Genomic DNA, 25,931 nt, shown 5'->3' with positions numbered 1-25,931 from the left:
CAAGACCGTTGTCAGTCCCCAACCCTGGCTGAGCCCCGCTCTTCTGACACCCCATCCCCCTCTCTGTCTCCTTCCTGGAGGAGCCTGGGTCTGCCTTAGGCCTCGCCTCAGAAACTGCCCTCTGGTACAGGTGCTGAATGCAGAACCAGGAGGTCTGTGTCCTGGTACAGTCTTAGTCATGAACTTGCTGTGTGACCTTGCGCATGCCATTTGCCCCCTCTGGGCCTCAGTTTTCTCATCTGTCAAATGGAGATAATACTGCTTAGCATACGCATTATTTCAAACACATCGGCATATGCAAAACCTATGGGCAGTCTTCTTTTCCCCACCCTTAACATTACTGGTTGTGGGATGTGGGACATGTAGCCTTCACTGTTTTTTCAGGTTTCTGAGACTCTGTTTCCTCATCTGAAAAATGGGAATCATAATATTTGACATACTAATTACATGGAGTTGTTACGAAAAGAGGAGCTGGACAAGCAGACGCTCTGTAAACTACGAACACTGTATATGCAGTAGGTGGTATAGGCGTCCCAGGCGGCGCGGTAGTGAGGAATCTGTCTGCCAACGCAGGAGGCTCAAGAGATGCAGTTTCAATCTCTGGGTTGGGAAGATTCTCTGGAGTAGGAAATGGCAACCAACTCCAGTGTTCTTGCCTAGAAAATTCCATGGACAGTGGAGCCCGTGGGGATAGCAAAAAGTCGGACAGGCACACACACACTTGCATAGAGGTTCGTGAGGCTCACCTTGCAGCAAGCTTCACGTGTGTTCTCCCTCGCCATGGTTTGAGTCTCCATACACTCAGTGTTGCACATTTCTATCTTATACAGCTCGGAACATGGCCGCTACTCAGGAAATGTTATTTTGAATTGAGGTGATACATCGATACCTAAAGGTAAGGCATTGCATTTATTAGCGCCCTTGATTCAGCTTGGGGGTAACTGTTGGAGTGGGTGTCTAAAATAAAAGAGGAATCGCATGAGTCTCATTCAGCCAGACCAAGAACTGAAGGAGCCACATGTCCCACAAAGCACAAGTCCTGTCGGCCCTGCTGGGAGGGTACCAGAGGTATCCACGTCCCTTTGGCGCATGGCCTTCCCAGAGAGGTGGGGGAGGGGAAGCCAGGCAGGGTGGTATAAGCACCCGTCCTCAGCAAACCATCGAGTGTCTGACTAACCTCTACCCACCACTCATACATGGCTTAATTGCACTTCCTCTGCCTTTCTGCACTCCCAAGACAAAGTCAGAGTCCTGGTTATACATTCTGAAGCATGCTGCACCCCTTCCTCATTCTGATGATCACATTGATGAATACTTTCTGTCTGTCCCTATAAGCCAAGAAGACAAGGGGCCAGATCTGTCCTCTTATCCCCCTGCATATTTAGTAGTTAATACAATACAAAGTCGTTAAGACATCAGCCGTGTCTGACTCTGCGACCCCATGGACTGCAGCCCGCCAGGCTCTTCTGTCCATGGAATTCTCCAGGGTTGCCATTTCCTTCTTCAGGGGATCATCCCAACCCAGGGATCAAGCCCACGTCTGTTATGTCTCCTGCACTGGCAGGTGAGCTCTTTACCACTAGTGCCCCCTGGGAAGAGGCACTGAATAAACACTCAGAGTGAATGATTGAAGGGGTAAATGGCTGTTGCAAACCCCAAATTTAAAGTGTGTTAAAATAATGTACATTGAACGGTTTAGAAACTAGCCGTGGCTCTCATAGAACCTGGTAATGTCCAAGCCAGACAGCTCTTGGAGGACATCTAGTGTTGCTGGTGACTTTGCACCTTGAGAAACTACTCTGCAGTCTAGAGGCAACATGACTTAAGATCACCCAGTAGGTTACTAGGGGCTGGGACTTGGAAGTGTGGCTCCTTACTCCTGGTTCAGTGTTCTTTTCTGAAATGACGAGAAATATAAACTTCTAAATGCCGCAGTCAAGTTCATTGCTGCAAGGACTGTGGCTCTCAGGGCCCATCCCTTGACCCATTCTTGGTTACGACTATGTGAGTCTTCCTGATGTATACAGATGGATCACGTTGTAGGGTGTCCAAGCCTGCTGTTTTTCTGGAAGAATTTCCATAAATTGAGCTTTTAATAAGCTACAGAAGCACTGAACAATGTTTACAGACTAGAGTCTTATTACATGTAGAACAAACAGATCAAACTAGTTGGGATTCAGTCTCACTTAGCTTTGAAGGTGAGTCTGGTCCCTTCATACCCGTCTCACTCATCCCCAGTCCAAACCTCCAAACCCCTGAGAGACACTGGGGCTCAGAAACGTCCAATGTGGGGCACAAGTGTCACCCTCTGAAGGGTATATATTGAACTTCACCTCCATCAGGGTCTCTGGGAACCTTTGCAAGAACTGCTTCCCCCAACCACTGACGATGACCACGGCCCCTGGGGGAGAGAAGACACAGTGAGAGTGGAGAGGCTGTCTGCGGGCCTTTGGAGGGTGGCACTTTGCAGCCCCCTCATCCCCTGCATGTGGAAGAAGCACTGAGTTTTCCCCCTGAGAAAATGCCAGCATGGTGGGGAGGAAGACTTGGGCTGGAGCTTCCCTGAGACAGCAGTTTGGGCATTTGTCTCTATGAGATGTTAGCTGGTTTATGGGTTTAGTTGTCTGTTCTCTCCCACTCCCAACTAGCTTGGAACCTCAGCTCCGTGAGGGCAGTAAGCTCATCTGCCTTATTCACGGCTGTGTCCTTATGCCTACAGCAGGGCTGACACAGAGTAGATGCTCAATCAATAACTGGATAAATACAAAGTCCAGCCTAGCCCACCACAGGATGTGCTCCCTCCCCTTCTGAGCCTTAGTTTTCTCATCCATAAAACGAAGAGGTCGGACTCGGTACCTCTAAAACCCCTCCCAGCTCTGATGTTCTAGAAGTCTGTAAGGCTGGCAAATCTTGAGGCAATGTGAAAATGGGCTGGGCACTGATAGAGCACTTACTTATTTCATCATTTGAAAAGAGCCTGGATACTGAAAACAGCTCTGGGCCTTAAGTTGGAAGATCTGAATTCCAGCCTCAGATCTACTTCTTACAAGCTGAACCTTAGGTAAAGCACTTCCCTTTGCCACGCCTCAGTTTTCTCACCTGGAAAATGGGACTACAATACTACTTCACAAGGCTTTTATAAGTAGCACATAAATTAATTAATGTAAATCAAGTGCTACATGGCAGGCACATGGTATCTGATACATCAGATCCATACCTGGGCCTTTCCTGTGGGCTCACTTCCCCTCAATACTTCTAATATTCCATCCAGCCATTAAAAAAAAAAAAAACTGTTGAACTAAAGAAGGTTAGCTGTGAATTTAGAACAGGATGAAACAAAAACCGACTTCCCCGAGTTGGACTCTCACTCTGTGCTGAATATGTTTGATTATTATTTCACTTACACATCACAACCACCCATGGGGTATTATTCCTAGTGTAAAGGGAAGGGGCTTGAAGTTGGGCAGCTTCTTCAAGGTTGTCCAGCTAGGAGACGGCAGCATGGAGAGCTGAGCCTGTGCTAGCGACTAAGTTACTGTCTCTCAGCTCCAGAAGTACCCTTTTATACTCTGCTTTGTGATGCTGTGAATGAGACTCTAGATTGGCAGATCCATTTTGTCAGGAACATTCCTGAAAGCAGGGGACACTTCCAGGAAGCCTTGCTATTCCGGATGGCGTCACCCTAGAGATGGTTCCTCACCCTACCAGTGGCGGCTACTTCCCCCACACCATCAGCACAGGGCCTCTTCTGCAGAGTCTGAGTTCCTACTTCACGGAGCCTCTGTCTAAGCTTCCAGGTTCTGTAACTCCAACCTCTTCCCTTTGTTCCTCCAGTCCCAGGAGGGGTAGTTCCTCCCTGCAAGTGTTCTCTCTCTGACCTCAGCATCCTGCTTTACTTCTCCAGCCCTCCAACACTCTATATTAAATTCTTTTTGTTACAGTAACTAGTCTGGTTTCTGTTTTCCTATCTGGACCCTGACTGATACATGCTTGAAATACAGACCAAGCCTGCCTGCTTTTGTGTACCACCGTGAAACCTGTTTTGACTTAGCTGTTTTAGGGAAGGCGGCTGAGGAATCAGGCAGACACAGTCAGCTGACTCAGCTGGCACTGAAGGCTCACCAGCACTGGAGTAAAAGCCTGCATGGAGGCTCTGCCAAGGTGGAATCACAGGTGGGTGCCGTACCTTCCTCCGGTGGCCCCTGGGGTAGACAGATGGGCATCACAAAGTCATTTAGCACCGGGCCCCTCGACAGCTCCAGCAGAGCGACGTCATTCTCGTACGTGTTGGGGTTATACAGGGGATGGAAGAAGACTTGTTTGACACTGAGACTCTGTTCATTCTCATCTGACTGGGTCCTCCGAAGCTTGCCTGGGCAAGAAGAAGGCATGTGAGGCATGAGGGCAGCAGAAGCTTGGAGGATAAAGTCACAGCTTGTTCCCTGTCAGCCCCTGTCCCATACAGCCCATGCTTCCAGCCTTAACCCTTACAGTGCCTTTCACTTACCTGTTTTAAGCCATCCCTCCCCGTTTGGCTTTCCCCACATATTGTCCTGGGCTCGAACCTCTGTCTTTCTTCATAATCTGATCTGATCCCATCACCTTGTAGTTAATACTCATTCCAGGGCCCATTACCATATGTCCGAACCATAATCACCCTTCTGTACCCGGGTAATGTGTTGCCTCCTCCATGAAACCTCGGAGATTCTTGAGTTAGATGCTTCAGTTAGGAATCTCTTCCCTGTGAACTCCCCCTGTTTCTCTCCTACAGAACTTACTGCTTCCTGCATTTTATTAGAGGGCTTTGTGCTCATATTTTATCCCTTTATTAGACTATCCGTCCTTGTGGGCAGGAACTTGTGTCTTTAGATCTGACATAGTGTCAGGACATAAATATGCAGTGACCTGAACTCCATCAGCCAGTTTACAAAGGAGATGGGAAGCTTGGATTGTTTGTGTATGAATCACTTGAAACCACGGATTTATAGAACCCCGAGACATCTTTGGAAGTTATCCAGATGGGAGTCTTTATTATAAAATCTAAGGCCTCACCTTCAGTGATCTGCTCATGGTCCTAACATCCGAGAATCACTGCCTTGGGCTTAGACTGTGATCCAGAACTTGGGCAGGTCCCTGGACTCCAGTCCTGGCTTGTCCTTCCATTCCTAGACTCCCTCCCTAATGACTGAGTGAGTAGATACACCCCATCCCCAGAACCACAGCTGGATTCAGGATTCAGCTTGGCCCATACTCACCCATGATGATTTTGAAGGCAGAGGGGCTGAGCAAGTCCAAATCGTGAAGAGTTACGTCCTCTGAATCCGGCACTTCATGGAGACAGTGAGCCGCAGTCACAATCCATTTGGAGCCTGAGAACAGAATTGTGAACACACACTGTCCTCGTGGCCCCACCTTGCGTCCCACTACCTCAAGCTGAGGGTTTTCAGACCCCTCTCCATGGTACCCCTCTCCCTTGCATTTCACAGCCCCAGGTCAGAAACTCATTGATCTTAATCTGAAGATGCGGAGTTGAACCTGTGATTTCATCTACTTCCCCAACCTAGGTCAACACTGAACATTTTAAAAATGATTCCAGGTCTCCCTTAAATGCATGGGGTTGGCAAGCTCCAGACAGCCCAAGGTGTCCATGGCCTTCCTCACGCGTTGCCCCTGGGCCTGGTTGCTCAAGGTGTCCATGGCCTTGCTCACGCGTTGCCCCCTGGGCCTGGTTGCTCAAGGTGTCCATGGCCTTGCTCACGCGTTGCCCCTGGGCCTGGTTGCTCAAGGTGTCCATGGCCTTGCTCACGTGTTGCCCCCTGGGCCTGGTTGCTCAAGGTGTCCATGGCCTTGCTCACGCGTTGCCCCTGGGCCTGGTTGCTCAAGGTGTCCATGGCCTTGCTCACGCGTTGCCCCCTGGGCCTGGTTGCTCAAGGTGTGGTCCCTGAACTAGTGCCATCAGCCTTACCCGGGAGCTTCTCGGAAATGCAGACTCTCAGGCCCCCACACAGGTCTACTGAATCAGAATCTGCACTCAGTAGTAAAATCTGAGAATCTTAAAAAGAACTTCAAGTAATCTCTAGGTGTATTAAAGTTTGAAAAGTATTGTTGTACATGATTCTTGAGTACACATTTATAATAGAATCATGTGGGGAATTAAAAACAAACAAAGAAATCCTTCCCAAACAATGTCTGAGCTTCAGCCAGACCATCTACGTCATGGAATGAGGCCCAGGTACAAACACACTTTAAAAGTGCCCCCAAAGTTCGGCTGTCACGAAGGCTGGGAACCACTGCTCTGACCCAAACCTCTCATTTTATAGATATGGATTCTGAGGCCCGAGGGGAGCGGGGACGTCTAGGGCAGCTCTGCAGGTGGGTGGCAGGACCAGGGCTGACCGTGGGTCTCCTGATGATCAGCCTAGCACATCTCTTGTATCTTGGCTCTTTTTTCCCTTGCTGGACACATTCCTGCTCTTTGCTTAATATAGGATTAGGGCTTGGTTCATCCCTAAGGTGAATCAGGTGACAAACCCATAAATAGCTGAGCCCAGAGACATACTGGGATGAGCCAAACAGAAAGAAAGGTACCAGGGCTTTGGAGTGTGGGCATCAAAGCAGAGTTCAGAGTTGCGGGCAGAGGTCCCTTTCTGTGCAGGTCCCTGGCCCTCTCGGGAGCAGCCATGTGCTCTGGCTACTGGCTTCGGGATAGTGCCCTACACAGGCCATCCTCTTTCCCCTGGTGGTATTTTTGATCCCTGTCTACAGCCAGGGGCTCCTGGCTAATTTTCCAAGTGGATAAAGTGGAATGAGGTACCCAGATTAGGAAGCCTGCCATGGAACAGGGCTGGGGAGAGCAATGATGAGACCAAGACATAGCTTCATCTCCCAGCTCTGCAGATAGGGAGTCCCTGAGTCAGGACCCCTCTGCACAGGCTTCATGGTGGGCACTGAATGGGCAGGTTCCCTCTGTCTGTCCCTCAGCTTCTCTGTTTCTTACGCCTTCTCCTGCCTTTCCTTCCCTCTACAAAACTAGACAACAGGAGGAGGAGAGAGACTCTAGATGAGAAGGGCTATGGGCAAGGCTGAGGATATCTTGCAGAGCTCTTGTAGCTTGGCTGAGGGTAGAGAGGTGGGAACAAATGTGCAGTAGACGCAGTGAGCCCTGAACATCATTGAACCGAAACACCCAAGGCTTCCGAAAAGGAATCTAACCCTAAACCATGGGTACTTAATCCATCTCTTTTACATGTAACACATTCTAACAGAATCAGCAGTGTCTTTGCTCTCTGCCACTCTCCCTGTCTGCTCCTCCCCTCTCTGTTATTTTCTGATGCTTTCCCCTGCTTTTCTCCTTTCATGATTCTCTATCTCTCATTTCCTGCCCTACCAGTTTCTCTTTCTCTGTTTATACTTGTTTCCTTTCGTTTCGCCCTGCATCTCCCTTCGCTCCCCTCTCTAGGTCTCTGACATGCCCTCTTTCTCTATTTCCGTCTCTGTCCTTCTGACCCCTCTCATTCTTGGTTCTCTCCCCTGCCTGCTCCCCACTGGGCTCCCCTTTAACCTGTGCTCACTCACTGTGACCCTTTGAGAGGCTCCATAGAGTGAGAGCTCCTGTCTTCGTGTTTGTGGGAATATAAGGATCAGCCCCTCTGGGTTACATTTCACACATCCCAGATGAGCAGGCTGCAGCCTCACCAGTGCCTGTACCTCCCTGCAGGGGTCTCTTGTCAGGGAGCTGTCCTCTCCTGCACCCTGGAGGAGAGGGTGGGTCAGGGTCAGGCGAGGCCAGCAACCCTAGAGCTGCCCAAGCAGAGGCGGATCCCTCCATGCCTTCCTCCTCTGTGATGGGGTCAGAGGGACTCTAGATTGCTATTAATTTTTATTATGATGTCAGAGCTGGGATGGACCTTAGCTCATCTGGGCTGAACTGTGATAGGAAGAGCCATGAATCATTTCTTTCCTTCCTTTGCTGCCACTCCCAACCATGTTCAGTCCATTACAAAAGTCTGACAGTTCCCTTTTCCAATGGCTTTGACCCTGAATCTGCCTGTTTTCATCCCTCGTCCCCTGTTCTTATTCTGAGGCTAATGACTTCGCTCCTCACTACTACAATCTAGCCACCTCACTGGACTCTTGGCTTCCAGATTAACCCTTCTTTCAATCCATGTTGTCTCGGGAGGGGACTTTTAAGAACATGATTATAAACCTGGAGTAGCATTTAAGATACATCTTGATTCCCAAGCATTGCACTCAAAGCTTTGTGAGTCTCCCTTCTTTGACTCCTCTAGGGTGGGTTTCCTGGCTCCCCTCAGCCCAGGGCACCGGCACACCCTGACTTTGAGCTGCATGTAAGTGCTTTGTGTTGTAGTCTATGTTTAAGGCTCTGACTCCCTGACCCTTCTCAGTGCCAGAGAGTGACCAGGGCTCAGGAGGTGTTGCCTGAAGGAGCCAGATGGAGCAGAGCAAGTGTTTCCCTGCTCCAGCTAAGGGCTCTTTCCACCACATTGCGCTTCTGGGCCCTGCTGCTGGAGTGGAAGCTTCTCAGTGAAGAAACCTTGTCAGTCTCCAAGAAGAGGGTCAGGTCCCTTTCCTCTACCCCACCCTCTAATCCCGGATCCCCCACCCCCTCCACCTCTCCTTACCTAGAAGGGAGCCCCCACAGAAGGGCTGCCCATTCAGGTGTGACAGCATGGCAATCCAGGGGGTGGTGCCCTTCTGGGTGGGGCGTCCATTGATGATCCTGGCCAACAGATTCCGGGAGAACTTGGGGATCCCACACACTGCAGCCAAGGGAAGGAGGACAGGTCACACTCCGGGCTCCACCTTGCCCTTTGCAAAAGCTGCTAGCTCATCTCCCTCTATTAGGAATATCTGTTATTTTTGATTTCCCAGCATCCTTGCCCCTTTCAGTAATAGCACCCGAAGTTCCCTCTGGGGTCCTGTCTTCCCCCATTTCTTGTCCCTTTAGCCTGAGTTGCAATGATCTTCCCTCTGGTTCTAGGGGCAGGAATGTGACCATGCCTTGACTAGTGAAAGCCTCTTACACTCTGGTCACAGTGATCTCAGAGATGGGAATGTAACCCTGGACAGGCCGACAAAAGCCTGCCTTGGGAGTTTTGCTAGAAGGTCCTTCTCAGTGGGGGTTGCTAGACTACAGACTATAAGCCCAGACCTGCCAACTGTCACGTTATGGAAAGTTTGCAGAAAAAGTTTCAACAAACACAAAGGCCACAAGAAACCATCCTCCTTTGTATTTACTCCCTCTCTAAACATCTCTTCAGAACTGATTCTGGGCTCTGGATCCCCTCACTTCCAAACTCTTGGGGACCTGGTTTTGAGGATTCATGCCCTTCTCCTCTATCTTGCATTTCTACTTTCTTTATGTCTTCAAACATGATCAAGACTTTTCATGCTAAACATTGAATTTTCCGCTTTCTCAGCTTCTCATTCATTCCATAGTCTCTCCCTGTCCTTTCTTCCATAGTCAAGCTTCTGGAAAGAAAATTGACACTCAGTATCCACATCCTTCCCTGTCCTTCAGAGGTGGACTCAAAAGAACAAAGTACTATGGTTCACACAAACTTGGACATGAAGTGGCCATGTGACAATCTGATAGATTTGTAATCATACTTGGAGACAGAATGGCTCCAGACCCATAACTGGAACTTCAGTGGTGATATTTACATGTATAGGAGTACACTCTTTCTGAAATTTTCTCTCATGTATTCTTCGTCTCTAAGAATTCTCCTCACCTTGTAGCTGCCCACTGTTAAAGCTGGAGCATCTGTTGTTTTAGGTGAGGCTAGATACAGCTTTGACTCATGAAAGAGCAAAACAGAAATCAAAGTCTGAAAATACAAACTCATTTGAAGAGCCAGACAAGAAGAAGAGGTTTGTATTGATTGGTTTCAAGGAAGCAAAACCTGGAGAACTGGGCAAAGACGTTCCAGAGAGGCTGCCTCAGGAAAGAGATAAAAAACCTAGGAGAAGCTGGAGAGAGAAAGAGAGAAGGAGGGAGACAATGGGAGGGAGAGGTAGGGAGAGAGCGAGGAAGAGAAAAGTGGGAAAGAAAGAAGAGGCTATTGAGGAGGAAGGGGAGGAGGATTAGGGACATGGAGCATAAAGGAAGGGGGAGGAAGGGCTAGGGACTTAAACATGAGCATGGGTCTGTTCCCTGGATCCTCTTCCAGACTTGATGGTAGTTGATGGTCCCGGTGCCTAGGAATACCCAGCCTGCACGGGTCCTCTGGACTGTCTAGGCTCATTTGCATTGTTGATCACCTTTTTCTTCTTGATACTTTCTCTCCTTGGCTTCTGAAGCTCTTTTCTTTCTGTGTTTCTGATTTCCCTTTTCTCTTTCTTGGGGTTTTTCTTTTTCTCTCCATGCAATCCATGCTGGTGTTTCCCTTCTTTAGTCCTCAGCCCCCTCGTCTTTTCTTTTCCTTTCCAGTGGATGATGCCACTTCCATGCCATCACACCACTTAGATCCTGGTGAATCAGTGTCTCTAATCTGCCTTCTCCTCTGGACTCCTCCTTTCTACATCTCCAACTGGATTGCTCATAAACTCCTCAAACATAGCAAAACCAAGTCCTGGTCGCCATCCTTCACCAGCCATCTCCCCTTTGTCTGACATCCCCAGATGTCTGTTAATGCCTGCACAGACAGTGTCCTTGTTGCCTCCCTTTTCTTCAGCCACCATCTTTAATCAGCCACTGGTAAGAAAAATCACCAGGAGAAGCAGAGTAATGTCACAGTGTGCTCTTCATGCAACCCCATGACACTTCAGTGTCTCAATACATCAACAATATAAATCCAAAAACCTAGAGGATGTGATGGAACACAAGACTGATAATCCCTGAAACCAGCTGCATATAAAGTGTAAGGTATAATGTAGGATTCTTTTAGTTCTCAGTAGTATAAAAAGCATGACTGTTTCAATATGATACAAACCCCAAACACAAATTATGAGTGTATGACATGGGAGCCTTCACTAACATATTAGCTTGTGTCCCACCACATCTCCTGTCTGCACTATTTCACGCAATGCCTCTGCACCAAGCTCTACTTGAATGCTTTCAGACTCCACCCCCACATCTGCCATGTCACGCCCTTCCTTGGCCTGGTGTTTGCACCCCCTCTCTCCAGAATGGTCACGGTGACTTCCCTATCACTCTCTCTAGGTCGGTACCTCCCCCCACCCCCGCCACTTTCCACAGCCTGCTGCCCACACTCAGCCTACTGATTCAGAACCTCCCATGGGTGAGACCTAGGACCCTGCATTCCTAACAAACACAAGTGATTCTGATATGCCCCAAATTAGGCAGTCACTGGCTACAGGACTAACACAAGTATGACATTCAAGACTGTCCAATCTCCCCTACACCCTCTGTTCCCATCCACTCGGGGCACACTTTTCTACCTGACCTTTGTCTCCTCTGCCCTGCCCTCCCATCTCCCAAGTGTATTCTTTGTAACCTCTTTGAAAAGTTACCCAGACCCCTTTCAGCTGTGTGAACCTCCCCCTCTCCCCCTCCTTAAATTCCCATAATACTATGATCTCCACTCCTCTCATGACATTGCACTCCCCTTGCCTGCGTGAGACTTGGGTGCACACGATCTTGCTTCCTATGCTTATCTGGGCACTTTGAACTCAAGGACTTAAATAGCAGGCACTTCTATGATGGAAGAGGTAGCCTTTTAGAGGACATGTGTCCATAACCAACTCCATTTCTCGTCACCCTTTCTTGGATAATGTCCAGGTGACAAAAACTGTACCCTTTCCACGGTGAGAGAGATTGTGGCTTAATGAAGGGTCAGATTTTCTTCAAAAGGTCAAAACAAACAAACATCAGCAATAACCAAACCCCCAAACAAAGGCTGTTGGTCATCCACAGAGGATTTATTTCCATTTTGGTCCCCTGATGGAGGAAACATCGCAGAGGCACCTTACAGAGGAGTGAAGCTTGTGATATAAATATACAAAGTATAGCATCCTCTACACGCACCGCTCACAGACACAGGAGTGTGCTGTCAGGACCCAACTGGAAAAGCAGATGCTTCCCAACTGCTCTCTTGGAATCCTTCTCAAGGCTTCTGTCTCTGCTGGGGAGTCCCCAGGAGAGCAAACCCCAGGGAGGAGGACAGTCAGGCTGGGGATAGCCAGGGAGAGGTTGCTGGCATTGGAAGCAGTGAACGCTGGAGCTGGAAGGACCCTGAGGGGGATCCAACGCTTTCCTTTTACAAATGGGGAAACTGAGGCCCAGGGAGGGAAAGCAATTTGTCAAAAGTTACAAGCCAGTCTGAGGACAGAGCTGCGGCTTGAACCCAGGACTCTGGGCTCTCCGTCTCCTCTTACTGCCTTTCTTGGGCAAGACCCTGCTTCTCTTGACTTGGCTCCTGGAAGCTGGAGGAGTGGGTCCCTCAGAACATTCATGCGAGGTGGGCTCTCTGTAGAGCTCAGACTGCAGGCATGCTGTGGGGTAAGGGGGTCTGGTGGGAGGAGGTCACTCATATAATCCCCCCTTCTTCCATTTCCCTGCCCAGAGGCACAGCGGCATGGTGTGAGCCTTCTCTTTCTCCAAGCAATCGGGTTGAGTCTCTTTCGCGCTTGTCTGGAGAGTCAGCTGTGAATGTACCCAGTAAGTGTTCTGCGTTGATGATATGAATTTAATGGGATTGGAAAGCTTCCCACTGCTCTTCTCCTCCCCCTGGTCATCACAGAGTTTCCCAGCTTTCTCTTTGTCCTTTGAGATTCCTTTAACAGGGTACAGAAGGGATAAGGCTTGGACTGTAAGAAGCTTTGGGGAGAGAAAACCCAGGGACGAAAATACCACACGGCCTTATATTTAGAGAGAGAGGCCTGTGGGTTGTCATCCCTGTCTCCTCAAATCTGAGGGCTTTTTTGCTAGAAAAGGGTCTAGACCCAGAGGGCAGAGTAGGGAAAATATATGGACTCAGCTCTAGGCAAGGAAACATTTTCTCACAATCAGGTCCAAGCTCAGTTACACCAACGTGGGGCCACTGGATCTGATGAACAACTAGGAGTGAATGAGGCCCTTGGGTTGGGCATTCCAGGAGAGGAGTGTGGGCACTGGCCTGAGTCTAGCTCCCTCCCCGTCCTGCGGGAGAGTGAGGCCCAGAGAGGGAAAGGGACTTGCCCCAGGGCCAGGGACGCAGGTTTCCTATGTAGGGCCTTTTCCTGTACACACTGCTGCTTCTCAGGGAGCCAGGAGCCATCTTGGGAGGGTGGGAACAGCGTGTCCGTGCCTTGGTCTTGTGAGTAACAGTGGAGTGTGTTGTCATTAGTGGGGTGTGGTGCAGTCTTGCTGGGGCTGGGCAGGGCGGTTGGTGGGCAGGAGTGCGGCACTCACCGCTCCACCTGCAGCTCGCCCAGGCCCTGCGGGGAGCCCATCTGCTCCCACACCCAGTCCACGTAGTTGGAGACTTTGGTGTAGACCCCATACACCTGCTTGCTGCCACATTCTTCAGGGCCTCCCCAGGACACCAGGCCTTGGGCCACCCAGCGCTGGCTGGCGTCATCGAGGATGACAAAGGCGCCACCGCTGTCTCCTAGGCACGTGTCCTTGCCGCCTTCATAGTAGCCGGCACAGAACATGTTCTCGGTGACGCTGTAGTTGCCCGACCGGGACTCGTAGCTGGTCTTGCACTCGGCGTGGGGCACCACGGGTAGCTTGACATACTGCAGGACGTCCGACAAGGTCCGCGTGCCGCTGCCGATGATCTCGTCCACCGTCACGTTTGGGTTGGAGATGCCCCAGCCGGCTACCAGCCCCAGCATGTGGGGTGCCGGGCCTGCGGGCTCGGGCGGCGGCAGGCAGACGGGGAGGATGTGGGGCCCCAGGGGCACCGGCTCCCGCAGCTGCACCAGGGCGATGTCATGGTTGTAACTCTGAATGTTGAAGTCCGGGTGCAGCACCACTCGGGCCGCGGAGCTATTGACAGCCCCGGATTTGTCCCGCACGTCGTGCAGGCCCAGGTGGACGGTGACGTGCTCCTTGGAGACCGGTGTCACTGTGTTGTCTCTGCGCTGGGAGCGCAGCACGTGGGCGGCCGTGAGGATCCAGGACTCGGAGAGCAGGGCCCCGCTCCCAAACCACTTGTCATTGGGCACCCTCGAGGTGTCCTCCACCACAATCAGGGCCTGCCACGGGAAGAGGCCGGGCTCGGCGTTGCGGCCCCCAATGATCCGCTTGACCAGGTTTGGCAGCGAGCGCGAGGGCTGACCGCACACTGTAAGAAGGAGGGGGCGGAAGGAGAAAAGGAGACTGGTCAGGTCAGCCAGGTGCAAAGAGCCTCTTAAAGAAATGCACATCTCACCCACTGTAGATTATGCCACCGTGGACCCTGGCCTATGTCTGGGGGCCATGCTGGCCTGGGAAAGCTCTGAATGGGGTCATTTTTGGCCTAAGTCTTTCTAGCCTGGCTCCTCTGTAGTCTGACACTTCTGTAGCCAGGACCCTCTATGGACCAGACCAGGTTACTTGTGGGCCTTCACCATCCTGAACCCTTCCAGCCAAGACCACCTGTGGTCTGGATCATCTTTAACCAGGGCTATCTCTAGCAGCAGTCCCCTTTGCCCCTTTCTTCTCTAGAAAAGGCATCTCAGAACCCAGATGTGGTCCATGCTATGGGCACTTGGAAAACTTCTGAAAACCACAGGTCAATGGCTTTGAGAGACAGATTAAAAGACTGTCTATCAGGTCACAGCAAACACTGGAGTGGAAAACAAGACACTTGGGGTCTTGATCTGGCTTTTCTCCCCTCTGTCCTGTGTGACTCTGGTAAGTAAATTTCCTTCCCTGAATTTCACTTTTTGATCTGCTAGATGAGACTGTTGGTCAAAATGATCTTCAAGGATCCTTTAAATTACAAATTCCTTTGATTTTTATTTCATTTGCCCTGGCCACTCTCACTTTATAGGTGAATAAAACTGTCCAGAGGGTAAGTGACTGACCCAAGGTCACATTGCTGTTAAGCTGGGTAGCAGGGGCTTAACTAGATTCTAAGACAAATGTCTTATCCTGTATTCCACAATGCCTCATTACATATGAAGAGCATGGTCTCATGCCCTGTAGCCTTTTCTTCTCTGGCCTTTGGGACACATGCTGTGAAGGGATGGCCAGGGCATCCAAGCTTAGAGAAAGGTGGCACAATCTACAAGCAATGATGCATGGGCTCTGCTCTGAGCCATCCACCATTGCACCCAGGAACCCAGTAGTACCTTCAGGGGAAGAAGAAAGGTCTGATCAAACTTCGTTCCACCGAGCTGTACCCCGAGCATGCACATGCACCACCAGTCTCCTGCAGCCAAACGCCTTCGGCCCATGAGCAGAGGGTCTTCAGTACCAGCCCCCTGCTGGCTAAGAACAAGCTCACAAGGGCCCCTCCCAGCAGAGTGCTTAGGTCTGGTAGGTAAGCCTGGTGTGAGCACTGACCTCCTCTTGGTTGCAAATTGCCAGGGCTACACCCCTTGGCCCTGGATACTTTCAGTAATCCTTTAAAGACCAAGGAGCATTTGAGTTGTCTTGGCAACTTTGAGAGGTCAGGCTTCCAGCAACCTAATGCTTTTCAGATGCTCTTCTTCCGGATGTTTTATGTGAGTCTAAGGCACCCTGCTGTTCACCCCAGGCCAGATGTGAGCTGGGTTTTGCTAATTGGCTGTGGCCAAGCCTTTCAGAGTTGAAGGCCAGAATCCTAATTATAAGCAGCAGCCTACAGAGTGATTTCTCAAGGCTGGTCTGTGACTAGCCCTGTGCAGCAACTTATTGAGTGCTGCAAGGCCCGCATCCGATGAGGGACATGCCTGTGGCTCAATCCATCGTCAGAACAAAGCCAGCACTGAACGGTGCCTTTTTCCAACCAAGGTGCCAGTGGCATGCCCCAGGTCACAGAATGTCTCCAAGCTGGGGAAGCTTGGAGAACGGCTAATTTACTGACGGCAAAATTGAGGTTCAGGGAATGCAAGAGACATATTCAAAGTCATTAGTGACAGAGCCAGGAGTGGAGCCTGTTTCTTTGGATTCTAGCTTCATTTTTTCCACTGAAGTCTTTTTTTCTTCTTTATATGCTCTTGTCCTTTCAAGATGTTGAATGATGCCACAAGCCTTCGAGAGCGCTCATTGAAATGGGGCCATTCTTTTTATCTGCTACCATTCTCCATCCAGTCTTTCCTGGGACAGAAGACTTGACTCGAAATACTAGAGCTGAACTGTGCTGAAATCAGATTTGGGCTCTAGAAGACTGGAGGTACTGAGGGAGGGCCCTAAAAACAAAATTGTAATATTCTGGAATCCTGGGTTCCTAAGGATGGCAGAGTCAAGAGTGGCTCAGTATTGCTTGTGTTGACATCGGAAGTCTTGAGTCCACCTTCCAGTTTTGCCTCTAACTTTTCACAGGTAACCTTGGTTAAGTCATTATACCCTCTTGGCCCTTCGTTCTCTCAGTGTAAAATAAGAGGAAAATAATATTTGCTTAATAGTTTCCTTGGAAAGGTGGATATTATGATGCCAGTTGAAATGGCTTTCTCTATTCTGGCTTGTCTCTGCATTCAATCTCAGTGTTTTAGAAGAGAATTTGGAATTTTCTGGCCTGGTCCAATGATACACCATGTTCTGCTCAAGACTAGGTGTTACCAGAATTTAAAGACTCATATCCAACATGCTTTGTATGAATCTACAGGATGATGACCATCGAGAGTCATAGAGTGTCATGGATCACCTGATTCTGCTCCCCCACTTCTGAGGTATGAAATCCTAGCCCCAAAGAGGTCAGATGACTTACCAAAGATGGAGACCAGGAAAAGGCAACACCAGGACTAGAAGCTGGGCCCTTGACTCCCAGCGTAGTGCCTCACCCACTTCTAGACATCACAACAGGACTGCCCAGGATGGAACCCACCTACACTGCCATAGTATTAGCAGTGCGCATAGTATTAGCAGAATGGGGATTTGATCTCAAGTTTGCCACAGCTGTACCATTCCCCATTTTCTCCAAGGCTTCCCCAGCTGTGGCCCTTAGGTGTGCTCCTGGCTAAGCCTACCTGAGATGATGGGGGCCAGCAGAGTGTGGATGGGTTGACCTTTTCCTTCTTCCAGATCCTCATGAATTCTTTGAATTCTTGCTTAGATTGAAAGCACTCTTAAGTGAAGTCTTCCTAACCCGTCCTCATTTCTCTGCTCCCAGACAACCACATGTAGGAATGTCTTCCTTCTCTGAGATCTTGTAGCCGTTGTGATGGCCAAAGCTGATGCCCAAATGCTAAAACTTTCTTCAGGTCTGGTAGACGGCTCCATAGCCTTTCCATTTTAATGCCTAAATCTAGAAATCTACTGAGTGACTATTGAAGATTACTAAAATGTACCATTCAAATAATATACTATCTCAATTTACCCAACACTCTAATTCAGTAAAATATGAATGCCACTCAACCCTGAACCATATGGCAAAGCAAGTGCTGTTCGACCAAATGATGAAATCAGCACTGCTTCTCTTGAATGATTGTATCTTTCAATCACTATTGATTGAATCACTATTCTTATTTATTTTTGAAGTGTAAATTTCTGTGTTGTGAATATTTAATTTTTGAAGGGTTGTTTATTTAACCCTAGAGTGTGCATCTAGGGCTATAATATTCTAAGTCAATTTGAATATGTGCATTCATCATTATGATGATGTACACCATTCATCTGTTTAATACCAATGCAAATATCCATAGAATAGCCCCCAAATCTATATGCACAGGGACACTTCCTGTTACCACAAAACTCTTTGTTCATTTTAAAGTAGGGTCAGTAAGCAAGCTCAGGGGAGACAGCAGTCTCTAAGACTTGAGCATACTGCTTTTTGGAAGAATTTGTTCCTATGTCCTATGGTTATTTAGTGCTTGTCTGATTTCCACCTCCTCTACCCCCTGGTGGCTTAGACAGTAAAGCGTCTGCCTACAATGTGGGAGACCTGGGTTCGATCCCTGGATCGGGAAGATCCCCTGGAGAAGGAAGTGGCAACCCACTCCAGTATTCTTGCCTGGAAAATCCCATGGACGGAGGAGGCTGGTTGGCTATTGTCCATGGGGTTGGGAAGAGTCGGACATGACCGAGTGACTTCACTTCACTACCACACAGTGAGTGCTTGAGGAGCAGGTGCCCACTTTCTCACTTTTCCTGGTGCACAGCTGATACAAATACCAACTGTGTGAGATGAGAAGCCTGGCAGGAAGAGAGCAGAAAGGCAGAGAGAGGAGGCAAGAAGTGTTCTGTTGTGATAGAATAGGTTGAACATAGAGGCTGGTTTGTTCGAGAAGATGTGAGGCTAGGCTTTTCTGACCTTTGACCACCTAAAGATATCTCTTCAAAAGCAATCAAAGCATCATGCCCCCTACCCCTTACCCCATTAACAGCCAGAGCACCCGTGGGCCCAGTGCCTTGCATGGGACCTTGAGGCAGAGAACTTGAGAGCGAGGTACCTGGCAGGCAGGTGGGCTGGCTTCTCCCCAGGACTTCATTCATCCAGACTCCTTGGGCAGAACAGGTATATACACCTGGGTGAGGGAAAAAAGGTCGAAGAAAAAGGAGAATGTGGTTGATTCTTAGCACATGGAAAATAGATCTGAGCTCTTAGCTTTTCCACTGTGAATCACTGCAAGTCTTCCAAAGAGTCTTTCTGATGCTGTTCTCTCTGAGCCAGTCTGGTCTGCAACTTGAAGCGTCTTTCTAAAATGGGAATCTGATCTGGTTCTGTCTCGGCTCAAAATCGCAATAGCTCCCGATTGGCCTCTAAAATAAATGGCATGCTCTTCAGTATGGTGTCTAAGCCTCTGAGCAATCTAACTCCTGCCTGTGGGGGCCCCGCCCAGACCCTGGAGGGCACTTCTCATTAGTCACACAGCTCTGGGCGGCTCACTTGCCCTGCCCCTGCTTCCCCACTTAATAAACCCTTTCATAAACCGCGGTCGTGCCCACCATCTCATGAGGCTTACACTAGCCCTGTGCGCTCTGTGAGCTCTGCCACTATCCCTCTTCGAAAGAGAGGACTTGCAGGCTCTGGGAAATTCGGAGCATTTTCTTGGCTCTCGTCTGCGGTGGAGGCAGAACTGATTGGCCTTCGCATCTTTTTGAGGGTTCCTTCACTGCGGGGGGCTGTGAGTGTGTCTGTGTGGGTATGTCATATAGGTCCCAGCAGTATGTCATGCTGCTGGGGTGTCATGAAGCTTAACTCTCAGGGTGCAGGCCTGAGGCAGGGAGAGGTGAGGCACGTCTCCAAGGGTTTCTCCTCCCAGTTCCTCTCAAAGGAGGGCCAGCAGACTGGCTGTCCATCACCCTGAGCCCAAAGTGTGAGGAGGGAGTGGGCTGGGAAAGCACGCAAGGCTCACCTGTGGTATTGCGTAGCATCTTGTAGTAGGGCCTCTGGCAGGAATATCTGATCTCAGACTTGTATGTGGTGAGGTTGTTTCTGGTGGAGAAGGTGACCACTCCGTTTTCCAGCTCTGCCGGGGCTCCACAGTCCGCAACTGAGAGGGAAGAGAGCAGACCCCTCAGATGGCCTTGCCCCTTCTTCTTGGGGCAACTTCGTGGGTCTGTCTCATATGATGTGCAGGTTGCCTCCAGAGAGCAATGTTACAGCCTTGCATTTGGGGCTCTCTCCCATCTGTGATAGTTCTGCTGGGCGGTCAGCTCACCTGGTCTGGTGTCAATTCCAGGACAGGGGCTGGTCTGCTGAGATTCAAGCAGATCCTAGACTTTTCCCCACCAGGGCCCTCTCCTTAACTTCCAGTACTATTGTGCAATCCTCTTATCCTCTTTTGTCCAAATATGAAACCCGTGGCTCAGTGAGAAAATTCTGGCTCATATAAACTAAAGAACCTTCACTTCTTCCAGCCCCAACCACATGCTGAGTAAGAGCAGTTACTGTGTTCACTTTGAAGCTTGGCATTTAAGAAAAAACAAAAACAAACAAAAATTCAACTTCTGCATGCCTGCACAGCCCCACCCTGCTGGCTCCCCACAGGCACAGAAGGCAGGATGGGGGCAGCTAGGATGAATCGAACTTTCATCTTCACCTGCACATTTTCTCTGGTTGTGGGTGGCTGCTCCTGGGGGGCTGGCTGAAGGACAAGACCAAAGATACCTGCTCCTCAGAGGTGGTCTTAGGAGAACTTGCCAGACCAGGCAAGTCTTGGGAGTTTCCAGCATGAGTCTGCCAGGAGCCAGGACAGGGGCTGCAGAGCCAATCTGTCAATATCTCTTCAAGGGCCTTGTTATGGGGTGATGCTCGTTTCTAAGGAAATCATAATCTTAGGTCAAACAGCCTCTGTCAGAACTGTCTGAAGAATGCCAGGGGCTCAGAACTTCCCGGGGGGAATGGAATCTGAAGTTAGGCAATCTAGAACATCATCTTTACTTACAGATGAGCCAGAGAGGAGACTCGACTGGTCTAAGGTCACACAGTGAATCAGAGAACTAGACCTGATCTTAAACTCGGTGCTTTTTTAAGTAAACCAGACGGACAGTTATTAGAATCTGTTTTCTAGTAAAAATGGCCTATAATCAATATTCTGGTAAGGCTGGACATTAGCTGTCTGATGTCAGAGGATCACATTCTAAAGCCAGTTTCCTTCCTCCTGAATTTTACCTGCTCACCTTGGAAAACAGAAACAGGGGCAATTTACCCATAAGATGCTACTCAGAAACTGTGATTTTTAATTTTAGAATTCCAAATTTATCTTTTTTATTGAATAGAGTGTTATCTAGCTTAAAACATAGTTGATCTTAAGAGCCTCCAGCATGGAGGAGAGGGATGAAGGATGGGAGTAAATGCAGGTAGGTACCTCCTATCCACAAGAAAGGCAAACACACCCAGAGAACTGGTTAGTGGTGTTTCCCAGCCTCCAATCCCCTTGGATGAATTGCTACCATTTATTTTGATCGCCCAAAAGTAGAGATACCCTTCTATTCTGGGGGGGCGGGGGTGGGGGAAGTGTGTAAGGGTCAGCACTACGACAGCAAGAGGCAATAATATTTACTATCTAAAACTGTAAACAATTTTACAAGTATTTTCCTGATGAGTCTCAAAGCAGCTTTTTCTTCCTTTTTTTAGGAAATATCATTGATTAGTGTCTGGATCTTTGTATGAGCCTTGTCTCACTTAACTTAGGTCTAGCAGTTTATTTTGCCCAAATTATCTTCAAAACCTAATATCTAGTATTCGGTTCAGTTCAGTTCAGTCGCTCAGTCATGTCCGACTCTTTGCAGCCCCATAAATCGCAGCACGCCAGGCCTCCCTGTCTATCACCAACTCCTGGAGTTTACTCAGACTCACGTCCATCGAGTCAATGATGCCATCCAGCCATCTCATCCTCTGCAGTCCCCTTCTCCTCCTGCCCCCAATCCCTCCCAGCATCAGAGTCTTTTCCAATGAGTCAACTCTTCTCATGAGGTGGCCAAAGTACTGGAGCTTCAGCTTTAGCATCATTCCTTCCAAAGAAATCCCAGGACTGATCTCCTTCAGAATGGACTGGTTGGATCTCCTTGCAGTCCAAGGGACTCTCAAGAGTCTTCTCCAAAACCACAGTTCAAAAGCATCAATTCTTCGGCGCTCAGCCTTCTTCACAGTCCAACTCTCACATCCATATATGACCACTGGAAAAACCATAGCCTTGACTAGATGGACCTTAGTCGGCAAAGTAAAGTCTCTGCTTTTGAATATGCTATCTAGGTTGGTCATAACTTTTCTTCCAAGGTGGAGCAATTCCAGGGCTGGTCTTAGACATGGCTAGGTGTTCAAGCCCCTGAGAGCCTGTACGTGTCCAGCACTAGCAGAGACTGTCTGGACTGAAGGCCTGCTTTCACTTCCCTCCAGAGAAGTCACTTGGCTCACTGATGAAGTTGCTATTACAGCCACACAGAGGGTGTGACAAATAGTGGAAAACAGAGGATCACTGCAGCTTGGATATAGTGAGTGGGAAAGAGGTGCACCTTCTCTCCAGGTCTACTGTGGTAGGCAAATTACTGTATCTCCTTGGGACATGGAGACAACTTCCATTAGCAAGACCATTGGAGCTCTGCCTGACACAATCCAAGATGCTAGATCAGGCCTGTCTCAGTCTATCTTCTTTGCTTGAGGAAGGGTCTTGACGTCTTCTCTAAAGCACACCTGGTCACTTCCACACCCTGGAATCAAAATACGCTTCCTCCCTCCATTCCCTCGGCCTCCCTTTCTCCTGCGTCTCTGCGTCAGGCTGTGCTACCCACACCCTATCTTCACTCTCACTCTTGCTGTCATTTATTTCCCTTCAGACGTGTTCTTCTTGAGCCTCCATCCTGAAGATGCTTTGACACAGTCTAGGGGCATTCTAGGCAACCACACACAATTGGCTCACCTGGCCCTCAAGATCCGGAAATGCCCAGCCCCGCCCACCCAGACCCCAGCCCCATCTTCATCCCTCCCGTGGTGCCCTTGTGCTCCAGTTTCAAGGACCCCTCACTGCGCTGCTGCTTTCCCACTCGGGGAAACCTTGTGGTTCATGCTCTGCCCACCCTTCGGCCTTGATCAAACATTGCTGCTTCTTGAAAGTATTTTCTCATTCTTTTAATTGGATACAGCTGCTTCCACATTTTTCTTTGCACGGCCCTTTATTCTTCACCCTCTGATGCATGTATCTTTTGTTTACTGGTATTATAAATATTTGGGTTCATATCATATCTTCTGCCTAAATGATGATCCCCTCTATCACACTGAGTGCAAGGCCTGTTATCCTTTGTACTGTTAAAAATATTGATTCCACTAATGATTATTTTTAGTGAATGCCCCAGCTCCTCTCTCAGGGGCACCCTTGATCTAGAATGGCACTTCAGTCTCTGGACCTTTCTTTGGCCAGCTTTGCAGGATTCTGCCCTCATCAAGAGCCCATTCAATCAGCGAATAAACTAATAAGCAGGCACAGTGTAATGCAAGGGTTCTTTGATATGTCTACCTAGATTTTGTTCAGGCTGAAGCAGAGACTCCCAACCTCTGCAGCCCCTTCTTCATCATTGTTTATAACCCAGTGATGTCCCATGACTCCAAAGCTGAACACTGCTGTTTTCAAGTCTGATGCCTATCTTTTGAAAAACTTTAATTAGGAAGTTTTCAGAAATGCAAACTTTGTAAGCCCCAGAGGAAAGATCTTCTGGTGATGGGATTTTAGCCCCATTTTAGGTACAGGTGGAAGAGAAACTTTTGGGTGTGAGACTAGATCTAGGTTTCCTAAAAACCCACATTATACAAGTTATTGTTAACTTCACCTACTCAGGGTTGTTAAGAAAGTAGCAACAGGTACAAATATTAAAGTCACAAAGTGACTCTGGCCCATTTAACCTTGAGATGTGGAGTAGAAATCAGGGCTCACATTGACCTGGTCCTCCTAAGCATTTGAATATAAATTAAATCAAGTGTCTCTAGAATCAAAGCCATTTTTCCTTTCACAAGAGTATAGTCCACATAGAAGTGCTAAAAAAGAAATCGCCCATTGTCTTTTCATTATTTTCCAGCATAATGTTTAAATGATGGGTGAACCCTCAGAAGGAGAGTTGTTCTCATACATGAGGCAGTTTCCACTGCTTGGGCCTGTGTTGCCTTGTTCAGCATCCATTCTAACCCGCACTGAAATGGGAAATGGAGTGTTGGGAGGATGGGGAGGGATGGAGGAGCCCTGGGACCCGGGGTCTGGTGAGTGGTCCGTTCCGGGATGTCTGCACAGTGTGGGTTCCCAGCATTCACTCTGCCACTTGCTCTGACTCAGGGTCGCTTTCCACATCCATTTCTGTTTCTGCCACCATGATGAAGATCAAAGAGGGGTTAGGCGGTGCAGAGAAAGGAAGCAGAGAGAAGGGAGAGAGAAAAAGAAGAGAAAGAAAAATTAGCAAGCAAAGCAGAAATGGTTTATGCAGGAAATACAGAAATTGCTCCACCAGAATTGATTAAGAATGCACAGTGCAGGTACAGTCAGTGTGAAGGACAGCTTGGGATTGTGGGATGTGTACCATTCTGAGAACTCGCACAGTCATAAGTCCTGGCTCGCGGCAATGATAACATTCTGCTCCCTGAGCAAGCTTTGCATTCATCTGTTCCAAACCCTTATTTGACAGATGGCATCAGAGCAGAGCAAGACTTGTTTGGAGTCACCGCAGCAGGCGGAGGCAGGGCCAGGACCACAACCCATAATTCCCACTTCCTGTTCCCATGCAAGTCTCCTTCACTGCACACATACACTTCCTGTCTGTCTCAACCCCTTTCCCTGGGGACTCTCAACTTCTCAGTCCTTTTTGCCTTTGCATCTCTCCTAGGACCTGGCACATGCCTGGAACAAAAGTGCTCCATAAATACCTACTCAGTGAACAAGCAGAGATGCCTGTGTGTCTGAGAACCGGTGTGTGGGAGAACCAGGCCATATTAGGAAGGAAACAATTCCTCTTTTCCTGATACTTTTGTATATTAATATGTCACATAAAAGTACCATCAATCACATGAGTTGCCCTGCTCTACCAACACTTCTGTTACCATAAAAAGTGTGTGTCTCATTAGGGAAAAAAAAAAAAAAATTATTACCAAAATTTCCAAAAGTGTGAAAGAGAGACCAAAACCTCTTCTTATAAAGGGTGTTGGATGGGGGAGATGAACAAGCTTTTGTTGAGTTTTTGCTTATTCCTGGTGCACCTTAGGTATCATGCGTACATTAACTCAGTTGTGCTCAGTCATGTCTGTCTGACTCCTTTTGACCCCGTGGACTGTTGCCTGCCAGGCTCCTCTTTTCCATGGGATTTTCCAGGCCAGAATACTGGAGTGGGTTGCCATTTCCTCCTCCAGGAGAACTTCCCGACCCAGGGATTGAACCTGAATCTCAATTAGTCCTCAGAACAATCAACAATGCTGGAAACAGGCCAAATGAGGATGAGCCAATGGTTCAGGCATGCTGAACTGGTGGAGTCTGAATTGGAATCTAAAACTTCTTGTCTCCAAAGCAACATCCTGTCCTTTCTACCCCTTGTCCTCCGATTCCTTCAGAATGCTCCCTTGCCTTGTCCTGCAGAGTGCTTCACAAAGGCCTCAGTCACAGCACCACACAGGAGCCACCTGCTGGAGGCGGTGGCACACGTGTCTGCTGGCATTTGAGTTCTTTAATGTCTGGACCTTGTCTTTTCCGTCTGAATTCCCTATGGACTTCTGCATAGGCAACCAGTAAACGTCTGTTGAAACTTTTTGTTGGAGTCAAAAAATGCCCCTCTTTCCTACACTGGTCTCTGACTCCAGCCACAATGTCCTATTAAAAAGAAAATTTAAAACAAGCACTTTCCGCTCCAAAATTATGCCTGGGATTTGTTTCAAGGGAGCCCCACCCTGAGAGTGTCCCCTTGGGAATGCATCTGTCTGCTTAATGGACCAGAGTCATTTAGGACAAGGGAAGGGAATAGCACTTCAAAGTTTATATAGGCTCATGAATTGGGGCTGGGGCTGGCTGGGGACCCACTCTACTTCTTGACGTCTCACCTCTCCTCCCCTCCTTCCCTTCTCTTTTACTTTCTGTCGCTATGCCTCCTCCCATCACTTTTGCCACAGATGTCCTCTAAAACTGTGGTCCTTACAAGTCTTGCATTAAAATCACCTGGGTAGTGGGAGAGGGCATGGCTGCTGTCAGTTTGTATTTTTACAAAACTTACTGGAGGATTTATATGGATCACATTATTTCAGAACCACTAGAATATAGTCTAGAATCTTAAGGCTAGTCCAAACCTCTTTATAGCTGAGGTGAAGGATCTTATCCATGATCACAGCATGGGTTAGAAGCAGAGCCAAGGCAAGAACTCTGGGTTCCAAGAACCCATGCAGAGCTGAATCCCCTGCTTCGTGCAGGTCCACTGTGCTGACCTCACCACCCTG

The 25,931-nt window shown here is 48.8% G+C and overlaps 1 protein-coding gene across 7 annotated transcripts in view; it reads right to left on the bottom strand.

Annotated features, from left to right (window-relative positions):
* Window positions 1–25,931, bottom strand: part of MASP1 (MBL associated serine protease 1) — a 66,632-nt gene that overhangs the window by 3,621 nt on the left and 37,080 nt on the right. For 3 of the 7 annotated variants that reach the window (XM_060419467.1, XM_042233319.2, XM_060419470.1), the window contains exons 9-14: window positions 19,390–19,527; window positions 18,484–18,558; window positions 8,643–8,780; window positions 5,256–5,369; window positions 4,187–4,372; window positions 2,334–2,401 (exon numbers count right to left, since the gene is read on the bottom strand). In XM_060419467.1, coding sequence (XP_060275450.1) covers window positions 2,334–2,401; window positions 4,187–4,372; window positions 5,256–5,369; window positions 8,643–8,780; window positions 18,484–18,558; window positions 19,390–19,527 — 719 coding nt within the window. Of the gene's footprint in view, window positions 1–47; window positions 657–746; window positions 2,402–4,186; window positions 4,373–5,255; window positions 5,370–8,642; window positions 8,781–11,880; window positions 14,253–18,483; window positions 18,559–19,389; window positions 19,528–20,712; window positions 23,824–25,931 lie in introns of those variants that run through there. The other 4 variants (XR_009601606.1, XM_060419473.1, XM_004003051.5 and 1 more) reach the window with 4 other exon arrangements.

Source organism: Ovis aries, chromosome 1, assembly GCF_016772045.2.
Source record: "Ovis aries strain OAR_USU_Benz2616 breed Rambouillet chromosome 1, ARS-UI_Ramb_v3.0, whole genome shotgun sequence".
Classification (NCBI taxonomy): Eukaryota; Metazoa; Chordata; class Mammalia; order Artiodactyla; family Bovidae; genus Ovis; species Ovis aries.
This window is presented reverse-complemented; position numbering and strand designations above follow the sequence as displayed.